At 34.1% G+C, this 21,854-nt stretch overlaps 1 protein-coding gene across 1 annotated transcript; it reads right to left on the bottom strand.

Moving 5' to 3' along the window:
* Positions 1-1,264: 1,264 nt before the first annotated feature.
* LOC149423435 (periodic tryptophan protein 2 homolog) lies at positions 1,265-19,539 on the bottom strand. The gene is made up of 16 exons (XM_089631964.1): positions 19,412-19,539; positions 16,666-16,778; positions 16,478-16,572; positions 16,256-16,384; positions 14,376-14,806; positions 12,592-12,808; positions 9,310-9,477; positions 8,954-9,206; positions 8,311-8,458; positions 6,962-7,153; positions 6,165-6,310; positions 5,758-5,905; positions 5,024-5,167; positions 2,804-3,056; positions 1,874-2,093; positions 1,265-1,689 (listed from the first exon to the last, which is right to left on the bottom strand). Exons 1-16 carry the CDS (start codon positions 19,427-19,429, stop codon positions 1,518-1,520), a joined length of 2,847 nt encoding a protein of 948 aa, XP_089488090.1. The 5' UTR covers positions 19,430-19,539; the 3' UTR covers positions 1,265-1,517.
* Between the last annotated feature and the right edge of the window lie 2,315 nt (positions 19,540-21,854).

The raw sequence follows: 21,854 nt of genomic DNA, 5'->3' as shown, positions 1-21,854 counted from the left end.
GTTTTTTAGATTTAAGAAAAGGTATGGAATCCACAGCGTTAATATGCATGGTGAGGCTGGCAGTGCTGATAAAAAAGAAGCAGAAAAGTTCTCTATTAATTTTCAAAAATTTATTATGGATGAAGGATACTGCCCACAACAAGTGTTCAATGCCGATGAAACGGGTCTTTTCTGGAAAAGAATGCCGAGCAGAACATTCATTACAAAAGAAGAGAAGAAATTGCCAGGACACAAAGCCATGAAGGACAGACTTACCCTTATGATTTCGTCTAATGCCAGCGGAGACCTCAAGATCAAACCTCTATTGGTTTATCACTCTGAAAATCCAAGAATTTTTAAGAAAAATAACGTTATTAAGTCCAAATTGCCCGTCCATTGGAAGTCCAATCAAAAAGCCTGGGTGACCCAAGTTATCTTCAACGAATGGATTCTGGAAACCTTTGCTCCTGCCGTGAAGAAATTCTTGTTGGAAAAAGAACTGCCGCTCAAAGCCCTCCTGATACTTGACAATGCCCCTTCTCACCCAAAAGACCTAGAAGAAATATTGCAGGAAAATTATCCTTTTATCAAGGTGCAGTATTTGCCACCAAACACCACATCCATTCTCCAGCCAATGGATCAGCAAGTTATTGCGAACTTTAAAAAACTCTACACTAGAGCCCTCTTTAATAAGGTGTTTGAAGAATGCGAGTTTGGTGGAGACAATATGACTATCCGAATGTTTTGGAAGGAGAAATTTGATATCCTTTTGGCAATACGACTTATACAGAAGGCCTGGGAAGAAGTGTCACAAAGGACCCTCATTTCTGCTTGGAAGATGCTTGTGCCTTCGTGGATTCAGGAAGAAGCAGTAGTTGATGACACAGAAGTGGTGAAGGACATCATCACAGTGGCCCAAAGGTTGGAATTAAAGGTAGAGGAAGAGGATGTAGAGGAGCTTATTGAGGAACACAAAGAAGAGCTGACAACTGCTGACAAGAGCTCCAAACACTTCTGGCCCAACAACAGGACAATGCTCAAAGGGAAGCAAACAGGATCAACGACCTGTACTCCGATACTCTTGTCCGTTATTTCCGGCAGATGTTGAAGAAAAGAGAGAAACAAACGACTTTGGACAGGTTTTTCACTGCACCATCGGCGGAAAATGGATGAAGATGTGCAAGATTCGATTATTTCTTAAAATTAAAAAATGTGTGTTTTTTTCATTATATTTTTAGATGTATCTAAATAAAAATAATAACAAAAAATTTATCTTTTTTTTATGTCATCTTACCATATTTTATGCTACAGAACGAATTATTTTTTTTAACATGTATTGTTATGGGAAAACGCGTTTCACATAACGAACTTTTCGCATAACGAACTTGCTCCTGGAACGAATTAAGTTCGTTGTGTGAGGCACCACTGTACTAGATAGAGATTGAGAAGTAAAAAAATATATAATTTATATTTAGTTTTTTACACAATACATAATGCCTTTTCATATATTTTTTTTAATTAAGATGCAAGTAGCCTATTCAAGTAGATTCTTCATCAACATCATCTTCTTCACTCTCCGAATCAGCCGTTCCTCTTCCACTGGATTCACTTCCCGAATGGTGCTCATCTACTTCCATTTGTTCTTCATTCTGTCGATTGCGCTTCCCGAGATCCTGAATGTATTGCATTGTATACTTGTTAAAATCGCAGCTGTAAAAAAAATAAGACAAATTTATAATTAAGATATGGGGTTCAAATGTCAATTTCACCAGTTTCACAATTTCAGAAAAATAAACATTTCATGCCTCCATTCGACAGACAAGCATTCAATCATTGAATCAGCAAGTACATAATAACAAAATATTATCTGTTTAATTGTGCGGTAAGAACTCACATTTCAGACAGCTGTTGATATTTTCTAGAAAGTGTTTTTTCTAAAGCCAGAAGTGTGGGCATAGCGAACATTCCCTGCAGACGAGAATTGTGTATTGTAGTCGCATAGCTGATCCAATGCAGGTATAACTCTATGTGGCGGCTGTCCTCAAACAAAGTGGAAATCGCTTTGAGAAGCCGGTGCAAGTATTCATCGGGGAGACTTGCAATAGTAAGCTGGACTGAAATAAATTAAAAAACTAATAAATAAACAATAATTTATTTATTTGTATTAAAAACATTAAATTTATCAAAATCGGTTGCAAGTTCTAAGTTACAACAAGGTGTCTGCGGGAAAAGTTGAATTGTTTATATGGGAAAATAAATATTCTTCTATCGAAAAATATTTTATTATGGGAAAAAAAAGTTGTAATTTCGAAAAAATTATTTATCTTTTTTACTTCTACCTCACCTACCGAAGTTAGCGCACTTTACCCCCGGACACCCTGTATAATAATTTTGTGATATCCCATTTATAAATGGTTTTTAAGAAACAAACAGGAGAGATCTGTTCCAGATCATGGACAATACTAAGTAATGTGAAACAGTGTACTTTTATTTATGTAATCCTTTGCCGTCCTTAATTACTATTGATTTTTTCTGCCACCAATTCATAATTAATAATTAATGAATATAATTTGACGTTTTTAGATTGTGTTACAAAGAATTTGGATAAAATAAATCAGATTTAAACATTTTTAATTATTTTAAAATGTCGAGTTAGACTCGACATAAGAGTAGACGGAAGTGACAGCGACAGCACTATGTAATTCTACTATTGTTACTGATTTATTGTAATGATTCGATTTATTTTGGGATGGTTTGCGGCCATAGGTATACGAAAGTATTGTAGATAATAATTTAATTCAACAAACTGTTTGTGCAAACTTACTATCACTGATAGATACTCGTTCAACAGCCTCCTGAATGATTTTCATCTCATTCAGCTGCAGAGCGGCCATCAAGGCCTCCGTCCACTCCTGCTTATTGAGGGCCTCCTTCACCATCTGAGGAGTGGCATTGAGCTGAAGTTCAAACGGCTGGAACACTCCACCGGTGTTCAGGGAATACTGCATCAATCCTTCCGTTGTAGCCACCGAGAAGCTCTGACCAGTAGGAGAGAATTGTACACAGAATACTCGTACCTGAAAGGATTAAATTAAAAATAGCATAATTTATATTGCTATAAAATTAAATTTATAAGGCTATTTCAATTTGGGAGGCGGGTATGGGTACCGAAGCTCCAGAACCATTTGAATACGTGTATTAATTAAGGCGCTAAGTGCCCAAAAAATCGAAAACGATGTTTTTACAGAAATGTATTCTATGTACCGATGCCAATAACCCTAAATAGGATCCAAGTGCCTCAGGCAGTTCAAAAAAATACAATAAATTGATGAAGTCAGGCATCGCTGTAACTCCATTGGTATGTTATCTTTTAAAATGGTTTAAGTGACACAACATTGTGCATTGACATTCCATATAAAATGGCCGGCGATGGTGTGTTGACAGTCGCGAGCTTGCTTGTAAAACGCCATTAAAAAGGTAAAGGAAGTGTGCAAAATGCGAAAAAAAAACTAAAAACCAGTGGCCAAGAGTATTCCACACTAAATAATAAAGTCATTCCTGCCAAAAAACCACCAAATTCTGAGGTATGTGTATAATATTATTTTTCTGTACATTTTGTTAGTTTTGGTTCTGACGCGCTAGTGATGTGCATGCCTGTCGTAATAATATTATTCATTCATATTGTAAATATTGATTTCGAATCCAATCATTTTGTAAACAGATAATTCTTTTAATTCCACTGTTTTTCTTATGTACTCGTAACTTTTAATTTATTGTACCTACTTATTTCATGGAAAATAATAATTAAGTTTTTTAGTGTCGTTATGTTTCATAAAGCCGTTTCCAATGATATATTGGTCTTTCGTGATGTTGATAACAATAATATTAATAAAAACATGCATTTAATGATATGACCTCCGAACTTTTATTAATCAAAATGTATGCTTTCACAATACATAATGGGGTTGGCCACGCAAAGCTAATTGTAGATGTCGCCATCGGTGAAGAGTGTCAACCAAATGTCAAATACAAAATTATCTATGCTTTTTCCATACATTTTGGTAGGTAGGTATTGTATTATTTTCTTAAACTGTTTATTATAATTTGCATTTTGTTTGGTAGAGCGGTACCTACTTTTGAAACACTGTATTCCTTTTAAAATATGTTTATAAGTTTTGTGAAAAGTTATATTCCTATGTTTAATTTTCACACACCGACACTATTTATTATGTTTGAATCATTTAAATAAATATGTACTTTTACATCAGATTATTTTTTAATTAAATTAAACAAATAAGTGATTTGTTTTATTTATATGCACATCCCTATTCCCCATGAGAAGGTTGTGCACTTAGATCTGCCAGAGCCCCTGAGTTGGCACTTAGAGCATTAAATAAAATTCTTATTGTGGAGCTTCACCGTAACCGTCGTTGTCCGTTTTAAACTTTTATTTTGTAGAAATGCAAAATTAATTTATGCTTTTAAATTATGGAAGCCGTCGAGATTGTTCTATACTACTAAGTAACATTTTTACTAAGGGTAGGCCACATATAATTTAATTAGACAAATCAGTATTTTGTTACAGCAAGCAGTTCTAGTTTTTGGCACTTAGCGCTTTAATTAATACATGTATTCATTTATTGGATAACCTACACATCTACCATAGGTCACCCCAAGTAGTTCGCTACGTTTGGTGACTTAACAGGGGCTCACGGGGTAAGGTTTATCCGGGTCTTGGTGGCGGACACGTCTGTCCACCAAACGCATGGCAGGCCAGATCAGGAGACTAGTTGAGAGAGAACTTTTGACCACTCCAACAGAGCTTTCTCCGAAAAACGCGTTGCACCGCAGTGGAAGGGATGAATTCATATGTCTGTCACTCCTGGACACACTGACTCATCCCTTTTTCCTACCCAGAACTTCCTCTCCTTCTTTTCCTAAAAAATACCCTCCACACAGTATCCTAAAGATGATATGTAGAGCTAATGTAAAAAAAAAGACATCTGAAAGAGCCTGATTGATTCTATAATATTATTTAACAAACCTCTGGTTTAAAGTTTCTATCGGCCATGTCGCCTTGCTTCACCCCCGGTAACCTCAGTTTAACATCGCCCCCTTCTAATTCACTCCTTTTCTCCACAAGCATCAGATTTCCAAATTCCGTCAGGTTGCGCCGACTTACAAAATCCTGAAAATATTCAATATTAATTTCTAAATAAAAACATTACATGGATGTAGGTTATAACATATTATGTTAAGGCGATGCACTACGTCGTGTAATATTTTAAATTGAGCCGCTATCAATAACAACCGTTAAGTAGATGGCGATAAGGTTTAAATTCCCGCTTAACACCATCCGCCTGTTTTGATTTATGCAAGAAAAAAACATGGCCAAAAAGTGCCTTTTATTTTATTTTGTGGATGTTCAGGCATAAATATTTAAATTTTTTTCGATCATTTTATAAATAGCTTAATTTGCCACATTATACAATAAAATCATAACCGAAAATGGGTTCGTAAGTAGGAGATTTTGAACTTTAAAGCAGTTTTCATAGGCCTATACATTATTTTTTTCTGGGCTTATAAAAAGACTTATATAAAAATACTCGATTATTTCAAAGGCCAAGATGTATTCTACTCGCAGTATTTAATTAAAGCATCTGAAACGTTTCTAGGCGACCAAATTTTCAAACCAAAAACACATGATTTTGCATTACTACGTATGGCATCGCCTTAATGTGTATTTACGGAATTAATAAAAATAAACTGTATACTTACGCCCATTGCATCTAATGATTTGTTTAGTGTGATTTGGAATTTCTTTAAAAGTACTGATTCATTAATACTGTAAATGCAGATATTTTTGGATTGTCCTCCGGCCAAAACGCATTTCCCGTCAGCCGAATAACATAGAGATGTGAACGATCTAGACAAAATAGCAGACAGAATTAGACATAATTGAATTCATAAGAATATATAATACTTGTAATGTTACAAAGCTAAAAAACATTTTTGAAGTACAGAAACACAATGTGGCAAGTGGTATTAAAAATTGGGAAAATGTAGATTGAATGTAAATATAATTATAATAAACTTTAAGGAAATGTGAAATAAAAATATAAATGTTTTTTTTTTTTTAAATGAGTTGCAATAAACTTAGGTGTAAACGGACAAGAATATCTTACTTAGCCTTGAGAGATTTCTGAGGAGTAATCATGTCAGTGTCCGAACGACCACTTCCAAGATCATTCCTTCCGTCAATGGTATTAGTTTGCTCTAGTGTTCGCACATCGAAGACACAAATCTGACCATCTAACGTACAAACGGCAACCTGTAGTGAGAAAGATACAACAACATAAAGAAATCCATCCCATTTCGCTTTCACTATACCAGGATTATTGGAAAAAATGTCCTTCTTTAGTACATAATCCATATTTCTAACAGCCTCAGTAGTCGAGAGGTAAGGTTCTCGACTATGAATCTGGAGGTCACGGTTTCAAATCCCGGTGTGCACGTAAGTAAATTTAATTAAATTAATCTGTTTGTTTTACAATTAATTCTATATTTGTGGCACGTTACGGAGTGGAAGATACTATCAGCATATCGCCCTGGTAAAAAGACCTCCATTCGAAATTTAAATAATGCTTGTAATGGTTTTAGCTGTGTTTAGTGACTAGACCTGAAGAGCCAGGCAGTTCCCTACCTTCCTCTTCCCCATCTCCTTTGCTTCCCACTACCTTCAGTCATATTCAAATGTTTTTCTTTTCTTTATAAGAATACCCATTATCGCTGGATTACTTATAGGGCCTCCACTACTACTTAACTGAAGGAAACATGTTGGAAGGCTCAACCTTCAACTCGTCCTTTCCTTAAGTCATGTCCATTTTTCAATCCCTTTCAACATGATCCTTCAAAATTGGACAGACAAAATCGAATATATTTATAGGTTCCTTCTTATTTCACAAACACCAAATAATATTACCTGTTGTCCATCTGGTCTGTAGGCAACTTGCAGTCCATCAGAAGTAAGATTGATGGTCTCATGATCGCTGTCTGTTTCAATGCAATTCCACAGCCTAATTGTCTTGTCCCAACTGACAGAAGCCAAAGCCGAACTGGAAAGTGCTGGACTGAACGCCAAACTAACTACCGGACCCTCATGGCCACTTAAAACCTGAAAATGGACAAAATAATTCATAAATAACAAGGCAAAAAACAGACCACAGAATGTGAGTGTAAAAAGTATACATATTATGAAGTTGCTTTGAAGGCATAGAAAAACAACCTATTTTTTAATGGTATATCAATGTTTTCTTATTGGTTTTTATTTTTGGAATATTTTTTGACTGCCATGCTACCTGCCATCCCTGTCTTTTGCAGAAATGTATTTTTATGGTTTTATATTATGTAGATAGGTTCATAGCAGTGTGTATTTTTGATAGCAATAACTAACTAACTAACTAACCATCACGCCGTTTCTCCGCAGGGGTAGGCAGAGAGGACGGACAGCAAAACAACTCGGTCTTGGCACACACTCCTTGCCTCATTCACATTCATACATCGTCTCATACATACTCTTCTATTGTTCTGACTCTTGACATGGCCCGATTCAAGTATCTGATTCACTTGGTCGTGCCATGTCTTCCTCGGGCGTCCCCGACTTCTGCTACCATTCACATTTGCATCGTATATTCTCCTTACACTCCTTTCTTCGCTCATTCGCTCTACATTCCCAAACCATCTAAGCGTCCCTTTCTTGATCTTACTCATTACGCTTACATCAGCCTTGCACTCTTTCCGGATCTCTACATTCCTCACGCAATCATACATAGTTTTACCACACATACGCCTCAAGGATTTCATTTCAACAGCATTCAATCTACTTTCATCCTTTCTTTGCCAGTTCCATGCCTCACTTCCATACATCAGGGTAGGTACCAGAACTCCATTGTGGACTGCTAATTTCGCTTCTTTGAACAATTTTTTGTTCGCTCCAACTGCATTCAGTCCTCCATTAATGGAGTTACCTGCATTTACTCTTCTTTCAATATCTCTGTCAGCCTTCCCATCTCTCGTAAACATGCTTCCTAAATACACAAACTCATCCACCTGCTCCAAGTATTCCTCATTCACAGCTATATTGCACACTGTTTTCGTACTCTCTCTTTCAAACACCATTACTTTAGACTTACTTACATTCATCATTAACTCATTCTTCATGCATACTTCGTTCATCCTAGACACGAGAGACTGCAGATCATCCACACTATTAGCAATCAGCACCGCATCATCAGCATACAGGTAGATAGCAATAATAATTATTATTATTACCTCCAACAACTTTCCCAACTTGATAGACCAAACAAATATGTCAAACACATCTTGACCTCCTGCTGCACACAATTCTGCACTGGAGTCTAGGGCCGCACAGCTGAACTGCACTGGGCTTGGAGAGGTTAGCGTTCGGAAATTACGGTACCTGAAATAAACAAAGATATTAACAGTCACAAAATGATTTTAACCACTGGAGATAAATTAAAATTAATTATAAAACCTAAAAATTGGGTGGATTCATTGGCTCTAAACTGCTATAAGCAGTTCATATATTTCCGTTTTAATATATGGAGGTATATTAATTAAATTGAAAACGGAACGCCTGGATATCTCCATGGCTCGAGTTGTTAAGAATTTGCATAATAATGGTGGAATAGCGACAAATCAGGCAACCTGGACCTCAAACACACTTTTGCTAGGATACAAAATCAAAAAAAATTATGACAAAGATATCAAAACATTAATTTTTCAAGTGTACTTAAAATGTTATAAAATAGGGCAAATGCTACCATTTTAAATTAGCAATTAACTGTTTAAATCTTAGTACTAAATAGAATATGCCTTTCACCCTTTTTTCACTGCCCGCCATGAAAATGATCAGAAGAGGATTTAACAAACAATGTCAAACAAAAATACAAACCTTACAATGTCGTAACATCTTACTGTGCCATCCAAAGAAGATGAAATGAAGAACTTCTTGTTGGAACTGAACTGGACGCTAGTGATAGAGCTGGTGTGTTCGCTGAACGTCACGAAACAGAAGCCAGTAGTTGTATTCCAGAGTTTAACCTTGCCGTCATGACCACCGGTGGCAATGTACTGTCCGTCAGGTGAGTAGCATAGGCAGGTCATGTCGGAAGAATGCCCTTGTTGTTTCATTACATACTGCTCACCTATATTCAAAATATAGGTAAACATTGCATATTGTCAAAATAATAATAAATTAATCATTTATAACTCTATTCTGGTGATAAGCATCAATTAAAAAACACTTACTTTGCCATTCCCAAACAAGAAGTTGGCCAATTCCTGAGCAGCCCAGCGCAATCCAATCTCCGGGCTTGGAGATGGCAATGGAGCTCACTTGGTAATCTGATATGCTGAGAGAGTGAATCAAGTTCACTTCGGGAAGTTCATGTAGGAAGAATGAGCCATTGGAAAAACCTGAAAAATATTTCAGGTTTCAGTTAAGATTTTATCTGATTTGACTTGAATAGTTTTATACACAAGGTTCTTGTTTACACAATTACTATATTCTTAATCCAGCCACAAATAATTAGGTTTCCTACACTCAAGGGATAATTACATCATGCTAGAAATGCCTACCATATACATTTGAATGAAAACAAAGGTCGACAAATGACAACAACTTTGACTATTAGATTTAGACAAATATTACTATTGTGGGCGCATTCTCTCTTTTTTTACTTCCTGATATCATATACGTCAGTCCATTTGATCTACGACAGTTAAATTACTAAGGATTGTAAGACACTTATCGATTCTTTGCGTTTGGCTTTATGAGTACCGACTGAGTTCTGAGTACTAAGGTACCTAACCACGACAATAGTGAATAAATCTATATAAATAAAATTTAAATGTTCATTTGTTCTAAATCTAAATCTCAGAAAATTCACTAATTGCTTTGAAATTTTGACACAAAGTTGCATTCGAATACGCGAGTGTTTTTATATACCTATATTATACGGATGTCACCTGTGACAGGTAAAAAAAGCATATCTGTTGGACGTAAAATAAACACGCAATATTGTTTCTCTATCTGCACAGACAAAGTGAGCCTCAACAACGCGGGGCGGGGTACAGCTAATAATATAATATGTAAATTAATATTAGCAATAATTATTATCCTGAAACAACCATAAAAATTGAAAAAATCTTCTGAGAAAAAATAAATGCCACATTAGTTTATCATTAAAAAAATAATAACATAATACATGAAAGTGATTTCTTTTTGAAGTATTATGCCCTTGCGCTACCTCCTTCTTTAGCCGACGTAGAGACACGGTATCACATACATACAGCACGCACTTCACCACAATCTTTACACATCTGCCCTGATGATGAACACTGTAATGCTGTCCGAAACATTGGCTAAAGAAGGAGGTAGTGCAACACAGCATAATATACAAAAAATAAATCACATCTCAAAAAATTTATATTTTGTATTTAAATATTGTTGCGTATGAAGTAGCAATGGGCACAATCGATGGATCATCAATGATTTACTCGATCTGGTAATTATTTACCTACGACTACCCTTTGAGAAAATATTCCGTACATGTTAGGTTAGGTTGGATTAGGTAGAATTAAATCACAAACCTAGCGTAGCCCACAAACTACTTGAAAACTGGGATATAACTCTAAAGGGGACGCGAGCAGGCGTTATTAAAGGGGCAATTTTTTGTAGTAGTAAAAACGGTAGTCGTAGGTAAATATTTACCCTCGATCTTTTTGATCATCGGAATATTTCGATTCATTGTCATAAACAAATCGATTCTGTCAAAAATCATCACACAGTCCGAGACAATCATTTTGAAAATCATTTGAAACCACAGCCGTCATGTCATTGGTCAGAATTCACTTGAAAAAGTTAATTGATCTCTGAGAAACGTCAAAAATATCTCAGATTATTTGACAAACGAGATATTTATTCCTGTGGTACATTGTGTTACGTACTTAATACGATTTGATATTCACAATTATTCTTTGCTAATTGTCAAATGTTTAATTATGATATTATCTACCAACCGAAGAAGCTACGAGTATGTGAACATATTTTAGGTTGGGATTTATGACGCCCGTGCATTTAGTAGGTGTAAAAAATGGCATTCTGACTTATAATAAGTTAGGAAGGTTATTAATAAATTTAAATTTCAAACCTCCAATAGGAATATTCAAGTATGTAGTATTTCCTTATAATAGGTACGAAACTTATTTGTATCATTTATTTAATTTAAATGTAGATATTATAAATTTAATGTCATATTAAAATGCATACAAATTTTCTAGTCATTCACATCATCATTCACTTTGCTATCTGCAAGTAAACAATAAACATCTTTGCCAGTATGAAGACACTGGTTTAGCCCATTTTTTGCAAAAGCCTAATTACCTAAAATACCTAGTAAAATGTTGCCATACCAGTGTACCATGCTTTGTTTATGTGCTCCCACCCCCCACCCTGACCAAAATCTACATCTGTCCGCAGCTATTGCTCCCGCTGAAGTCTGTGCGATTAAATCGATTAATCACTCGATTCTTTTAATGTTTCGATCAAAATATTTCTTTATTTTATTTATTTATTACAAGAACTTGTTGAACATTTATACATATTTGTGATAATTCATCCGCCATGCTAGGGATGTCCCTGTGTTATGGCGGGTTATGTTTACAGATTGGATTTATAAAATAAGTTAATTATAAGTTATAAAGTTATGCAAATTAGATTAAAATATAAGTTAATTAGATTATACAATTAAATTAAATAATAAGTAAGTAATAAAACTATACAAATTAAATTAAATTAAAAGTTATTAAATTCTACAAATTTAATTGCATTACAAATATTAAAATCATGGTTTCTAAATGTATTTATAGTAATAAAAATAGTATTAAATATTAATAATAATTGATAATTAGTTGATAAAATTATAATATAATTTAATTTATGTACCAATTTTTATATATTGTGGTCTCCAAGTGAACTTATCCATTTTGATATTAGTTTTTTAAATTTATGGGGTTGGGTTTCGGTTTTTAAGTTTTCAGGGAGAAGGTTAAATATTTTGGGAGCTAGGTACATGAAATGTATTCGAGCTGACGTGGTATGTAGTGTAGGTACGTTGTAGTGTCGGTTGGTTATTGTTCTGGTGGTGTAATTGTGGTGTACGAGGGTTTTTTTCTTATATTTGTACAAAAAATGCATCAGAGTAAATTTTATGTGGAGTTGCCGTATGTTTAAGACATTGTATTCAGTGAAGAGTCGAGTGGAGGAGTATCTTGTCGGTCGCTTGTTGATAGTACGTATTATCGTTTTTTGGGCTTTTTGTAATTTTTTTTCTTTTCTTTCTTTGCTTTCGTGTAAATGTTTCGATCCTGCCCATCACTAGTATGTATTTAAAAAAAACACCTGATGCTAGGAGAAAATCTGAGAACAGGTACAGTAACCCCCTTTGTCAGACACCATTTTGTCCAACGAATTAATTCTTCCTCCAAAAATTCTTAACCCTGAGGAAGTAAAACAAAATAGTGACAAACCTGTGACTAATATTTTGGTATCCTTGTGGTAGGCGGCGGTGGTCAGCTGGGCATCCACATTATTTTTCCTCACCAAGTCACCTAAATAATGCCTGGCACTTCGAGTATATTTAAATTTAACCACATCGCTAGTGTCAGCCTTTACAAGTTTGCCCTGCTCATCTCTTGTCTCTGTGCCTTCTACGTGTGTGTAGCTAGGAACTGAATCTTCCAATTTCTGAAACAAAGCCATACATAAAAGTGCTATGATGAATTGACAAAAGTTAATGTGAAAGGGTGAGGCATAGTGATGGGCATCCAGGATTTAATAAATACAATTACAAGTGTACAAGTATTCAGTCAGTACAATATGGAGTTCTAGTCAATTTTTTGTTTTACTATGAATGTTCACCTTCTAACTCAAATATCAAAATTTTTAATTTTTTTACATATGTCGATTTCATAGTTAAAATAATTTTCAAAGCCTGCCAAAACAATCGAAATCTGACAGGGTATGCATGAAGTCATACGCAGTGGCGGCTCGTGACTTTTGGGTGTACTAGAGTGCTAATATTACAAAAAATGGCATTATTAATGTTGTGGCTGAAAACAATATTTTTTTAAGAATATTCGACAGTCGATATCAGATTCTTATCAGCCGGCCTCAAATATAATAGTAACATTTTTCAGCTTATATTTTTGTGACCAGTGTTGCCAAGGAGTTAGCATATTATATGCTAAATTTGGCATAATTACTCCAAGTTTAGCATAACTTTTATGCTTTTAGCATATAGCATATTTATTTGACTTATTTTTACAGAAACATGAAAATAATAAAAACAAATTTTTTAACTAACAAAAATGATATCGATTGAAAAACTGGTGTCTCAATGGAGAAACATAGGTCACATTAAATGGGAATCCTTGACTTCCACTGTAGAGTGTTGGAATGGAGTCATGCTATATAAATATGCAGCTAATAATAGCCCCTTTGGTGATTTACGTCAGTTTGCAATGTCTATTTTAACATTGCCGCATTCAAATGTGGATACTGAACGTGTATTTAGCCAAATGAGTCTGGTCAAAACAAAACTCCGAAATCTTTTGGCGGTGAGAACCCTGAATGCCATTTTGTACGTGAGATTTGGCCTAAAGGGAGCAGGAAAGTGCTGTTATTCTTACACTGTTCCTGACGAAGTACTACGCTGCATTGGTACCAAAGAAAGTTACGACTCCGTCTCTCAGCCTTCCACATCAGCTGCTGTTAATGATGAAGAAGAAGATGAAGATATTGATATTTTATTTCACTGATTTTATTTCTAAGTTAAATTTATGTTAGCTTTTTTTTGGCATTTTTTAAAGTAATTTAGTATTTTTCTGCATATTTTTCCCATCACTATATTTCTCAATAAATACTAAGTTAAATTTATGTTGGCTTTTTTTGGCATTTTTTAAAGGAATTTAGCATATTTCTGGCATATTTTTCCCATCACTTTAGCATATTTTGAAGTAGTTGAGTTGGCAACACTGTTTGTGACTATTCGGTATTTTCCAAAAATTCAAAAGTTCTGTCCTCATCATGCTCTATTTTTTATAATACATTTATAAATAAGATGTAATGTCGTTTTAGCAGACAAACATCATTTGTTAATCTGGGACTTTCATAATTTAGATGAAAATTCCCGTAATATTCCCTGTTTCAGGAATATTCACTAGTGAGGAGATAATGTAACTTGAAAACTGCTAACATAATTTTGTAAAAGAAAATTTGGAATGTGAAAGAGAAATGATCCAAAAATAAATACCTGTTTGGAATTCTGAGGATTCTCAACAATTTTCTCTGCATTAACATCATCTTCATCATCATCCATCTCGCTATTCTCCTTCTTCTTCTTCTTACTAGGCTGTGCCACAACCAGTTCATCGGAATTGAAGTTACAATCCCAGATGCAGACCTGACCATTACGACTAATAGTGGTAATGTCAAAACTGTTCTTTTCAAAGAAACATCCAACAATCATTTGCGAGTGGCCGCCAAGTAAGTACGAACGGAAGTTATCAAATTTGTCGAGAGAGTAGATCCTGGTGCTCATGTCTTTGGAGCCAACGGCCAGCAATCGGGAACAACAGGACCATTCTAGACAAGTTGTGTCATCCACGGCACCACGGAACACTCTCTCCATCACAAATGAATTGTACTCTCCAGTGTATGGGCCGGGAGATTTCATGATGAAAACTGTAAAAAATAACATGCGTAAGATTGAGTATTTCTTTTAAGATCCTCACTATAGAATTTCTCGTCACAAATAGGCCTTATGGTGAAGTTTTAATTTCCGTATCAGAATGTTTCAAGTAAAAAAGCAATTCATTCAGAAAGATATTTTCTAATCATTAAATCATATGAACATTTTAATAATTTTTCGATTCAAGAATTGATTATTTAAATAAATGAATAATAATAAATTGTAGAAGCGAATAACTCGAAGGGAGTCATAGGTATACAATCAAGGGCTGGTAATAGTGTTAATAAGGGTCCCATACCGACTACAATCACAAGACAAAATGTAGCATTCTTCTGCAATACATATACAATCAGACACACTCACTAACCAGTAGGGTGCATGATCTGGGCAACAAGTTTAGGAGTACTATTGATACTTTTGCTGACTCCATTTATAGAATTAAGCGTAATCTATAACAGCACTTTGTTGAATTCTACAATGTATAGTAGTGTTGGTAATGTAGTTTTAATGATTTGTCTTATATGTAGTATTGTTCTAGTTTATATTCTATTTTATGTTACTATTACATGTTTTAATATTTATTGTTATTGTTTGTTTCACTAGGTATATTCTGTTCTTATAATCTATGTTAAAGCCAGGCTGGACGCTTGGATGAAAACAAAGAAAAAATAAAATATACATAAAAACACTTGGCAAAAGGATTAAGTTTTTCACAAAATTCAATTAATTATTGTTGACTAGCTGTACCCCACCATGAGTTGCTGTGGCTCAGTCTGTCTATGCGGATAGAGAAACAATAGCGCATTTTGCTTTTACGTCACACAGATGGCGCTGTGTTTTTAAAAAAGCATGTTTTTACATGTCACAGATGATATCTATATATGTAATATAGGTATATAAAAAACACACGCATATTCAAATGCAACATTGTGTCAAAATTTCCAAGCAATCGTTGAAGAACTTTCGGAGATTTAAGATGTTGAACAAACAAACCTTTACATTTTTATTTATGTAAAGAAAAATATAATTTTCTTTAATGCCGAGCTTGTCTCGTCATTTTGGCTGTGTGTGTCGTGGACTGTCACTGGCTGGATGTGCGCCACAGTACCTACACAGTCGAATCAATATTTCGTAATCTATGGTTTAAGACATAGTAAAAATAATCTATGGGTTGTGACAAAGCAGATTGATGGGAATAATTTCAATAATTTGTAATTGTGATTAAGGAATTGACATAACAATTAATAACATTAAATGTCGTTTCTTTCCTTACAGGTAATGTTTTGTTACTGAATTCTTTTCTTTATGTAAATCTTGTGAGATTAACAAAATAAACCTCTTCTTTCCTTACAGAGAAACTCAATTGTGTTTTAATTGACTGTGTCGTTCAAATCACAAGGAAAATATCATTATATTTATATAGATATATAATAAGAGCTTACCATTGTTTTCTTTACAAACAGCAAAGTGTTTGCCATCTGGACTGAACTTAATGGCCGTTACAGCCCTGTAAAATTTGTACTGATGAACTACGGTGCAGGAGATCATGCTTATAAGAAACGCTTCTCCTTCTGTGAAAATATAAAACAGAATAATTAATCATTTTTCAAAGATTATCATAAATAATATCGAGATATAGGATATGACTTATAATTAATATTTACCTTCATTTGCTGCAACCAATGTGCAACCATTTGGTGATAAATCCATGGCAGTAAAATTGTAATCACTCTCAATTGATAGGGTGTTTGATTTATTACTGAAAACATAAGGAATAACGTTATTATGTATTTCAAATACAAACATGTTGTCAGGCAACAAGAAAAATATACTGGACTAATGTTTAACTTACTTTTTAAGATCATATATGGTAATTCTGTTACCAACAGGGCTGATGACTGAATTACCATCTGGGGTAAATATTAAGTCTCCTTTGCGGTAGACGGTTCCCAGAAGGTTATTGAACTAGAAGGAAAGTACAAATTTGAACCATTAGTATTGGTGAAGTAAGATATCGAAGGTATATAACGTGCTTTAAGAGTGTCAGGACCTAAAGCATGGAATGGACTGCCACCGCAAACATCCAAAAGGATAAACTTGCCTTCCAAGTAATCCGGGTATTAGTTCGACGAGCTGGAGGCAAACTACGTGACAATATTTTTGGCACCAAGAGGGTTCGAGAACGCTTTGAATAAACTATCAATCAGTCAGACATTAACCGCCCATGCGCCCATTGCGAAAAACGCACATTGAAATAACCAGTTCACTAAAATAAGGCAAACATTTGCAGCGCAGTACACTGTGGGACGATTCTAACCACCTTGCGTAGCGATGCTAAAAATGAGTGAGGTGGGTAAATTATAATGCATTATTAAAAGTGTCTTACTAAATAGTGTAACAAAATATTCAATTTTGAAAACAAGCCGGAACTTTTGTTTACCCGATTTGGGATTTATAGTTTTTTACGCATCCAGCAATTTGTGCGCCATTGTAATGTGCAGTAATTCGTGAACAGATTTTATTTTCGAAGACTGAATAGTTCTACATATTACAATGCGAATAACCTGTACATGGTCAGATTAATTTATTGACAAACAACAGAAAGAGAGACGGTAAGGCCGCCTCCTCTTTTGATTCCCTTTGCCTGATTGGCTTGTGTATCAGTTTGAATTAAGAATGATCACAGACTCAGAATTTAGAACTAAACTTAAAACTACTGGTATAATTTGAGATTTTTACAGCTAAAAGTATTATAGTGATTTGTTTTTGGGGTATTATGCAGTGTTGGGCTACCTCCTTTTTTAGCCAATGTTTCGGACAGCATTGCAGTGTCCATTATCAGGGGAGATGTGTAATCTGCCTTACACAACTGCCCTGATGATGGACACTGCAATGCTGTACGAAACGTTGGCGAGGAGGTAGTGCAACACGGCATAATACCTCAAAAACAAATCATTGTATTAAAACTAACTTTTTCATATAATATGTATTCACATCTATAAAGTCAGAAACCTTTCGTATTCACAGTCCGCGATATTTTAAATAATTAAATATGTAAATAACTATTGATAATTTTGCATTAAAGTAGAATTTTTAAGCTTTTTCATAAAAATTCTACTTTAATGAGAAATCATAAATCCTAAAAATTGATGTCTAGTGCTCTCTGAATGCAAAGTCATATCTTCTGCAAGCTTAAACTTTCTAATAAAAATGTGTTAATCTGAAGTGAACTATCCGGGAAGTATGTTTTCTGTAGACCGGTCAGTGGTTGAGTGGGCATAGCGCTTGGGTCTCACCCGAGCGTCGCGTGTTCGATTCCTCGGCTGGCTAAGTCCTCCATCACAACACAAGCAACATTTTCGGCTTTCTGTGGTGGTAGTAGGAGATTTTCAAACATTGTTGGGTTATTCGTAACCTGGGAATGTTTGTCTTTCTTTTAAAAAAAAAAAAAAAAAAAAAATATGTTTGTAAATAATAAAATTAAATTGAGCTTAGGAAACCATAATTGAACAGCGCAGTTGAGGTGATTTTTCACAAGAATGGCGCAGTAAAAATTATAATGCATCATTTACCATCTCCACCGACATACATAGTTGTTTCATGTAGTAATTAAGTTGAAACCAAATGCTATTCAAAAAAAAATTGCGTGTTAAGCATGGGGCGGAATTCGGCAAACAAAATTGATAAACTTGTCGAATTCCACTGCACCCTTAATACGCAATGAATATATAAATATAACTTGGTTTCAACTTAATTACTACAAGAAATAACTATTTATGTGGTGGGAGATGGTAAAAGATGCATTAAAGTTACATTTTTTCTCAATCAAAATTAAGTTCTCAGGTGAGGATGTATGCATAAATTATTAAAATAACTCAAACTAAACCCTAAAAACCTATTTAGTACATGTGGGACTTAAACCTCCGACTTAAATAGGTGTAAACATTAGATAGACATATTCTTCTTTGTTTTTTTAAAGAGCCTGCAGTGTGCAGCGGAATTCAACAAGTTTACCACAAAATTATACACAAGTGAAAATTTTAATTATATTACATGTATCTTAGTTTATCGTTGGAGCAAATAATAATTTTACTGTATAGATTTTAAAAATGTATGCAGTTAATTTGATTTGAAACTGAGAAAGTAGAGACTATTTTGAGGTTTTGGGGCCTTTGGTATATATAGATATATTTTTATTTAATTTATAATTGATTTTGAAATGATACCCTACAGCTCTACATGTTTCTGGACATTCAAACTATTTGTTTTTTTAACAATTATTCCCATCTCAGTAGATAAATCAATTCTCGTGTTAGGCCGGGCGAGTAGCGCAATTACAGTTTTAAATTTATTGTAGATGATGACAAAAGTCAGTCATATGAAGAAAACTACGGCCATTCAAGGAAAACACCAGATACATTCCTATTACAATAGTAAACAATGTATACATTCAAATGCACGTTTCAGCAATAATTGTTGAAGGTATCACATTCTTTAAACTAACATTTATTTATTTTAGTAAATAAGGGCGATGTATACAATACACTAGAATGCACTGAAATCGTTTATTGAATCAATAAATATTTTTTCACAATTACCTTAAAAGAAAACTTCATCTTTGTAAAGACAAAAACGCTTTTATCGAAATAATTTCAGCTCAAACAAAAGAATTCAAAATAACCACGTGCGACTTGACACAAGGATTTTGACACTTCTTGACATTTTTAGTTTATAGACATCCATAGATATCTATCTTTCTCAGTGATGATATGCCCAAAATTTGTATTTCCCTACAATTCATACTGAAATTTCCCTAGATTTCCAAATGAATTTGTACGGGGTATTCTTCATTTGCTCAGTACTCGATTCCCCACAATATATTTACTAATCCATGGGGGGGAGGAAAGATACTAGAGAATTTCAGAAAATTTTCGAAGGGAATTTTTTTATTTTTATTTTTTTTTTTATTTAATATTTGTATGTTTTTTACAATAAATATACAATTTATACATATTATACAGTGTTATAAAGGTGAATAATAATAGCTTTTCCTCACCATAAAGAGACGAGGCTCTTGTGTTGAGTGAATCCTAGCTCAATTATATGGAATCATGTAAGTAAGTAAATAATATTTTTTCAAAACCAAAGGGATAAGTAAGAAATAGGCAAGATTTATCAATAATACAGTTTCAAGATTTGAAGGAAATAATAATAATAGTAAGATATGGACTTTTATAGTAGTTTTAGGTAATTTTTTAATTTTATTTTAAATTCCTGAAAATGATTCCCCACAATATTTTCCAATCCATGGGGGAGGGGGGAGCTTTGCTGGACGACCTCTATTTATAACGTACATTGTATTAACACATGTATTATTATTAAATCTATGTAAATGAGTACTGACTGAGTTTTGAGTACTAAGGTACCTAACCACTCCAAGAGTGAATAAATCTGTATTGTATCTATCTACATAAATAAAAATATAAATGTTCGTTTGTTGAAAATATTAAATCCGAAAGTTCTTCACTTATTGCATTAAAAATTTGACACAACAGCATTCATCTATCTAACATAGCATTTTGACCTGTCGGAGGCTGAGGTGAAATGGCGTTTGGGTCCCACCCAGGCGCACAGTGGGCTGAAAATCGGCTTTCATAGACATAGAGACTTGAATTTTCAAGGGTATTTTTTTTGGCTAGAAATGGATTCTGCTGATCATTACTATGGTATAAAATGTCGTACGAAGCAATTGCGTGTACAAATGAAGGAGTTATAATTTTTTTAAGAAAAATTTGTATGGCGCTGACATTAAAAATGAGGCTATCTCTGGAATCATAAGGTTGGCCGTTCTATCCTTACATACAGATAATACTACTATTTATTTGTATTTTTTTGACATACTTCATATTGTGGCGCAAGGTGCGATTTTTTTTTTTAAAATCCTCAAAGTTGAAAAAACCCTTTTTAATGTTGATGATTCATTTTAATGCTTAAATGCTTTTGGGCTTGCAGTGTAAATAAAATATTGTAAACTAGACAAAGCATACTCATATGTAAAGCATTTAAGCATTAAAATGAATCTTCAACATAAAAAAGTTTTTTTTTCAACTTTGAGGATTTAAAAAAAAAAAATCACAAGTTTCGCCACAATACGAAGTATGTCAAAAAAATACAAATAAATAGTAGTATATTTGTGTGTAAGGATATAATGGTCAACCTTATGATTCCAGAGATAGCCTCATTTTTAATGTCAGTTCCTACAAATTTTTCTTAAAAAAATGATGACTCCTTCATTTGTACACGCAATTGCTTCATACAAATTTTTATAGCATAGTAATGATCAGCAGAATCCATTTCTAGCCAAAAAAAATACACTTGAAAATTCAAGTCACTATGTCTATGAAAGGCGATTTTCAGCTCACTGTGCACAGTTTTTTGGCTTGGAGTGTAAATAAAATATTGTAAACTAGACAAAGCATACTCATATGTAAAGCATTTAAGCATTAAAATGAATCATCAACAAAAAAAAGATTTTTTTTCCACTTAAGGATTATAAAAAAAAAAATCGCACCTTGCGCCACAATATGAAGTATGTCAAAAAAATACAAATAAATAGTAGTATTATCTGTGTGTAAGGATAGAACGGCCAACCTTATGATTCCAGAGATAGCCTCATTTTTAATGTCGGCGCCATACAAATTTTTCTTAAAAAAATTATAACTCCTTCATTTGTACACGCAATTGCTTCGTACGACATTTTATAGCATAGTAATGATCAGCAGAATCCATTTCTAGCCAAAAAAAATACCCTTGAAGATTCAAGTTTCTATGTCTATGAGAGCCGATTTTCAGCCCACCGTGAGGCGTAGTGTATTCAATTCCTCGGCTGGTTAAGTCCTCCATCACAACACAAGCAAAATTTTCCGCTTAGTGTGGTGGTATAAGAGATTTTTAAATATTGTCAGGTTATCCGTAAACCGGGAATGTTTGTATATATATATATTTTTTCAAATCTAATTTAATAATAATTCATAGTATCCA

This window comes from Hesperophylax consimilis, chromosome 5 (genome assembly GCF_061612785.1).
Source record: "Hesperophylax consimilis isolate HC1 chromosome 5, BYU_Hcon_1.0, whole genome shotgun sequence".
NCBI lineage: Eukaryota > Metazoa > Arthropoda > Insecta > Trichoptera > Limnephilidae > Hesperophylax > Hesperophylax consimilis.
This window is presented reverse-complemented; position numbering and strand designations above follow the sequence as displayed.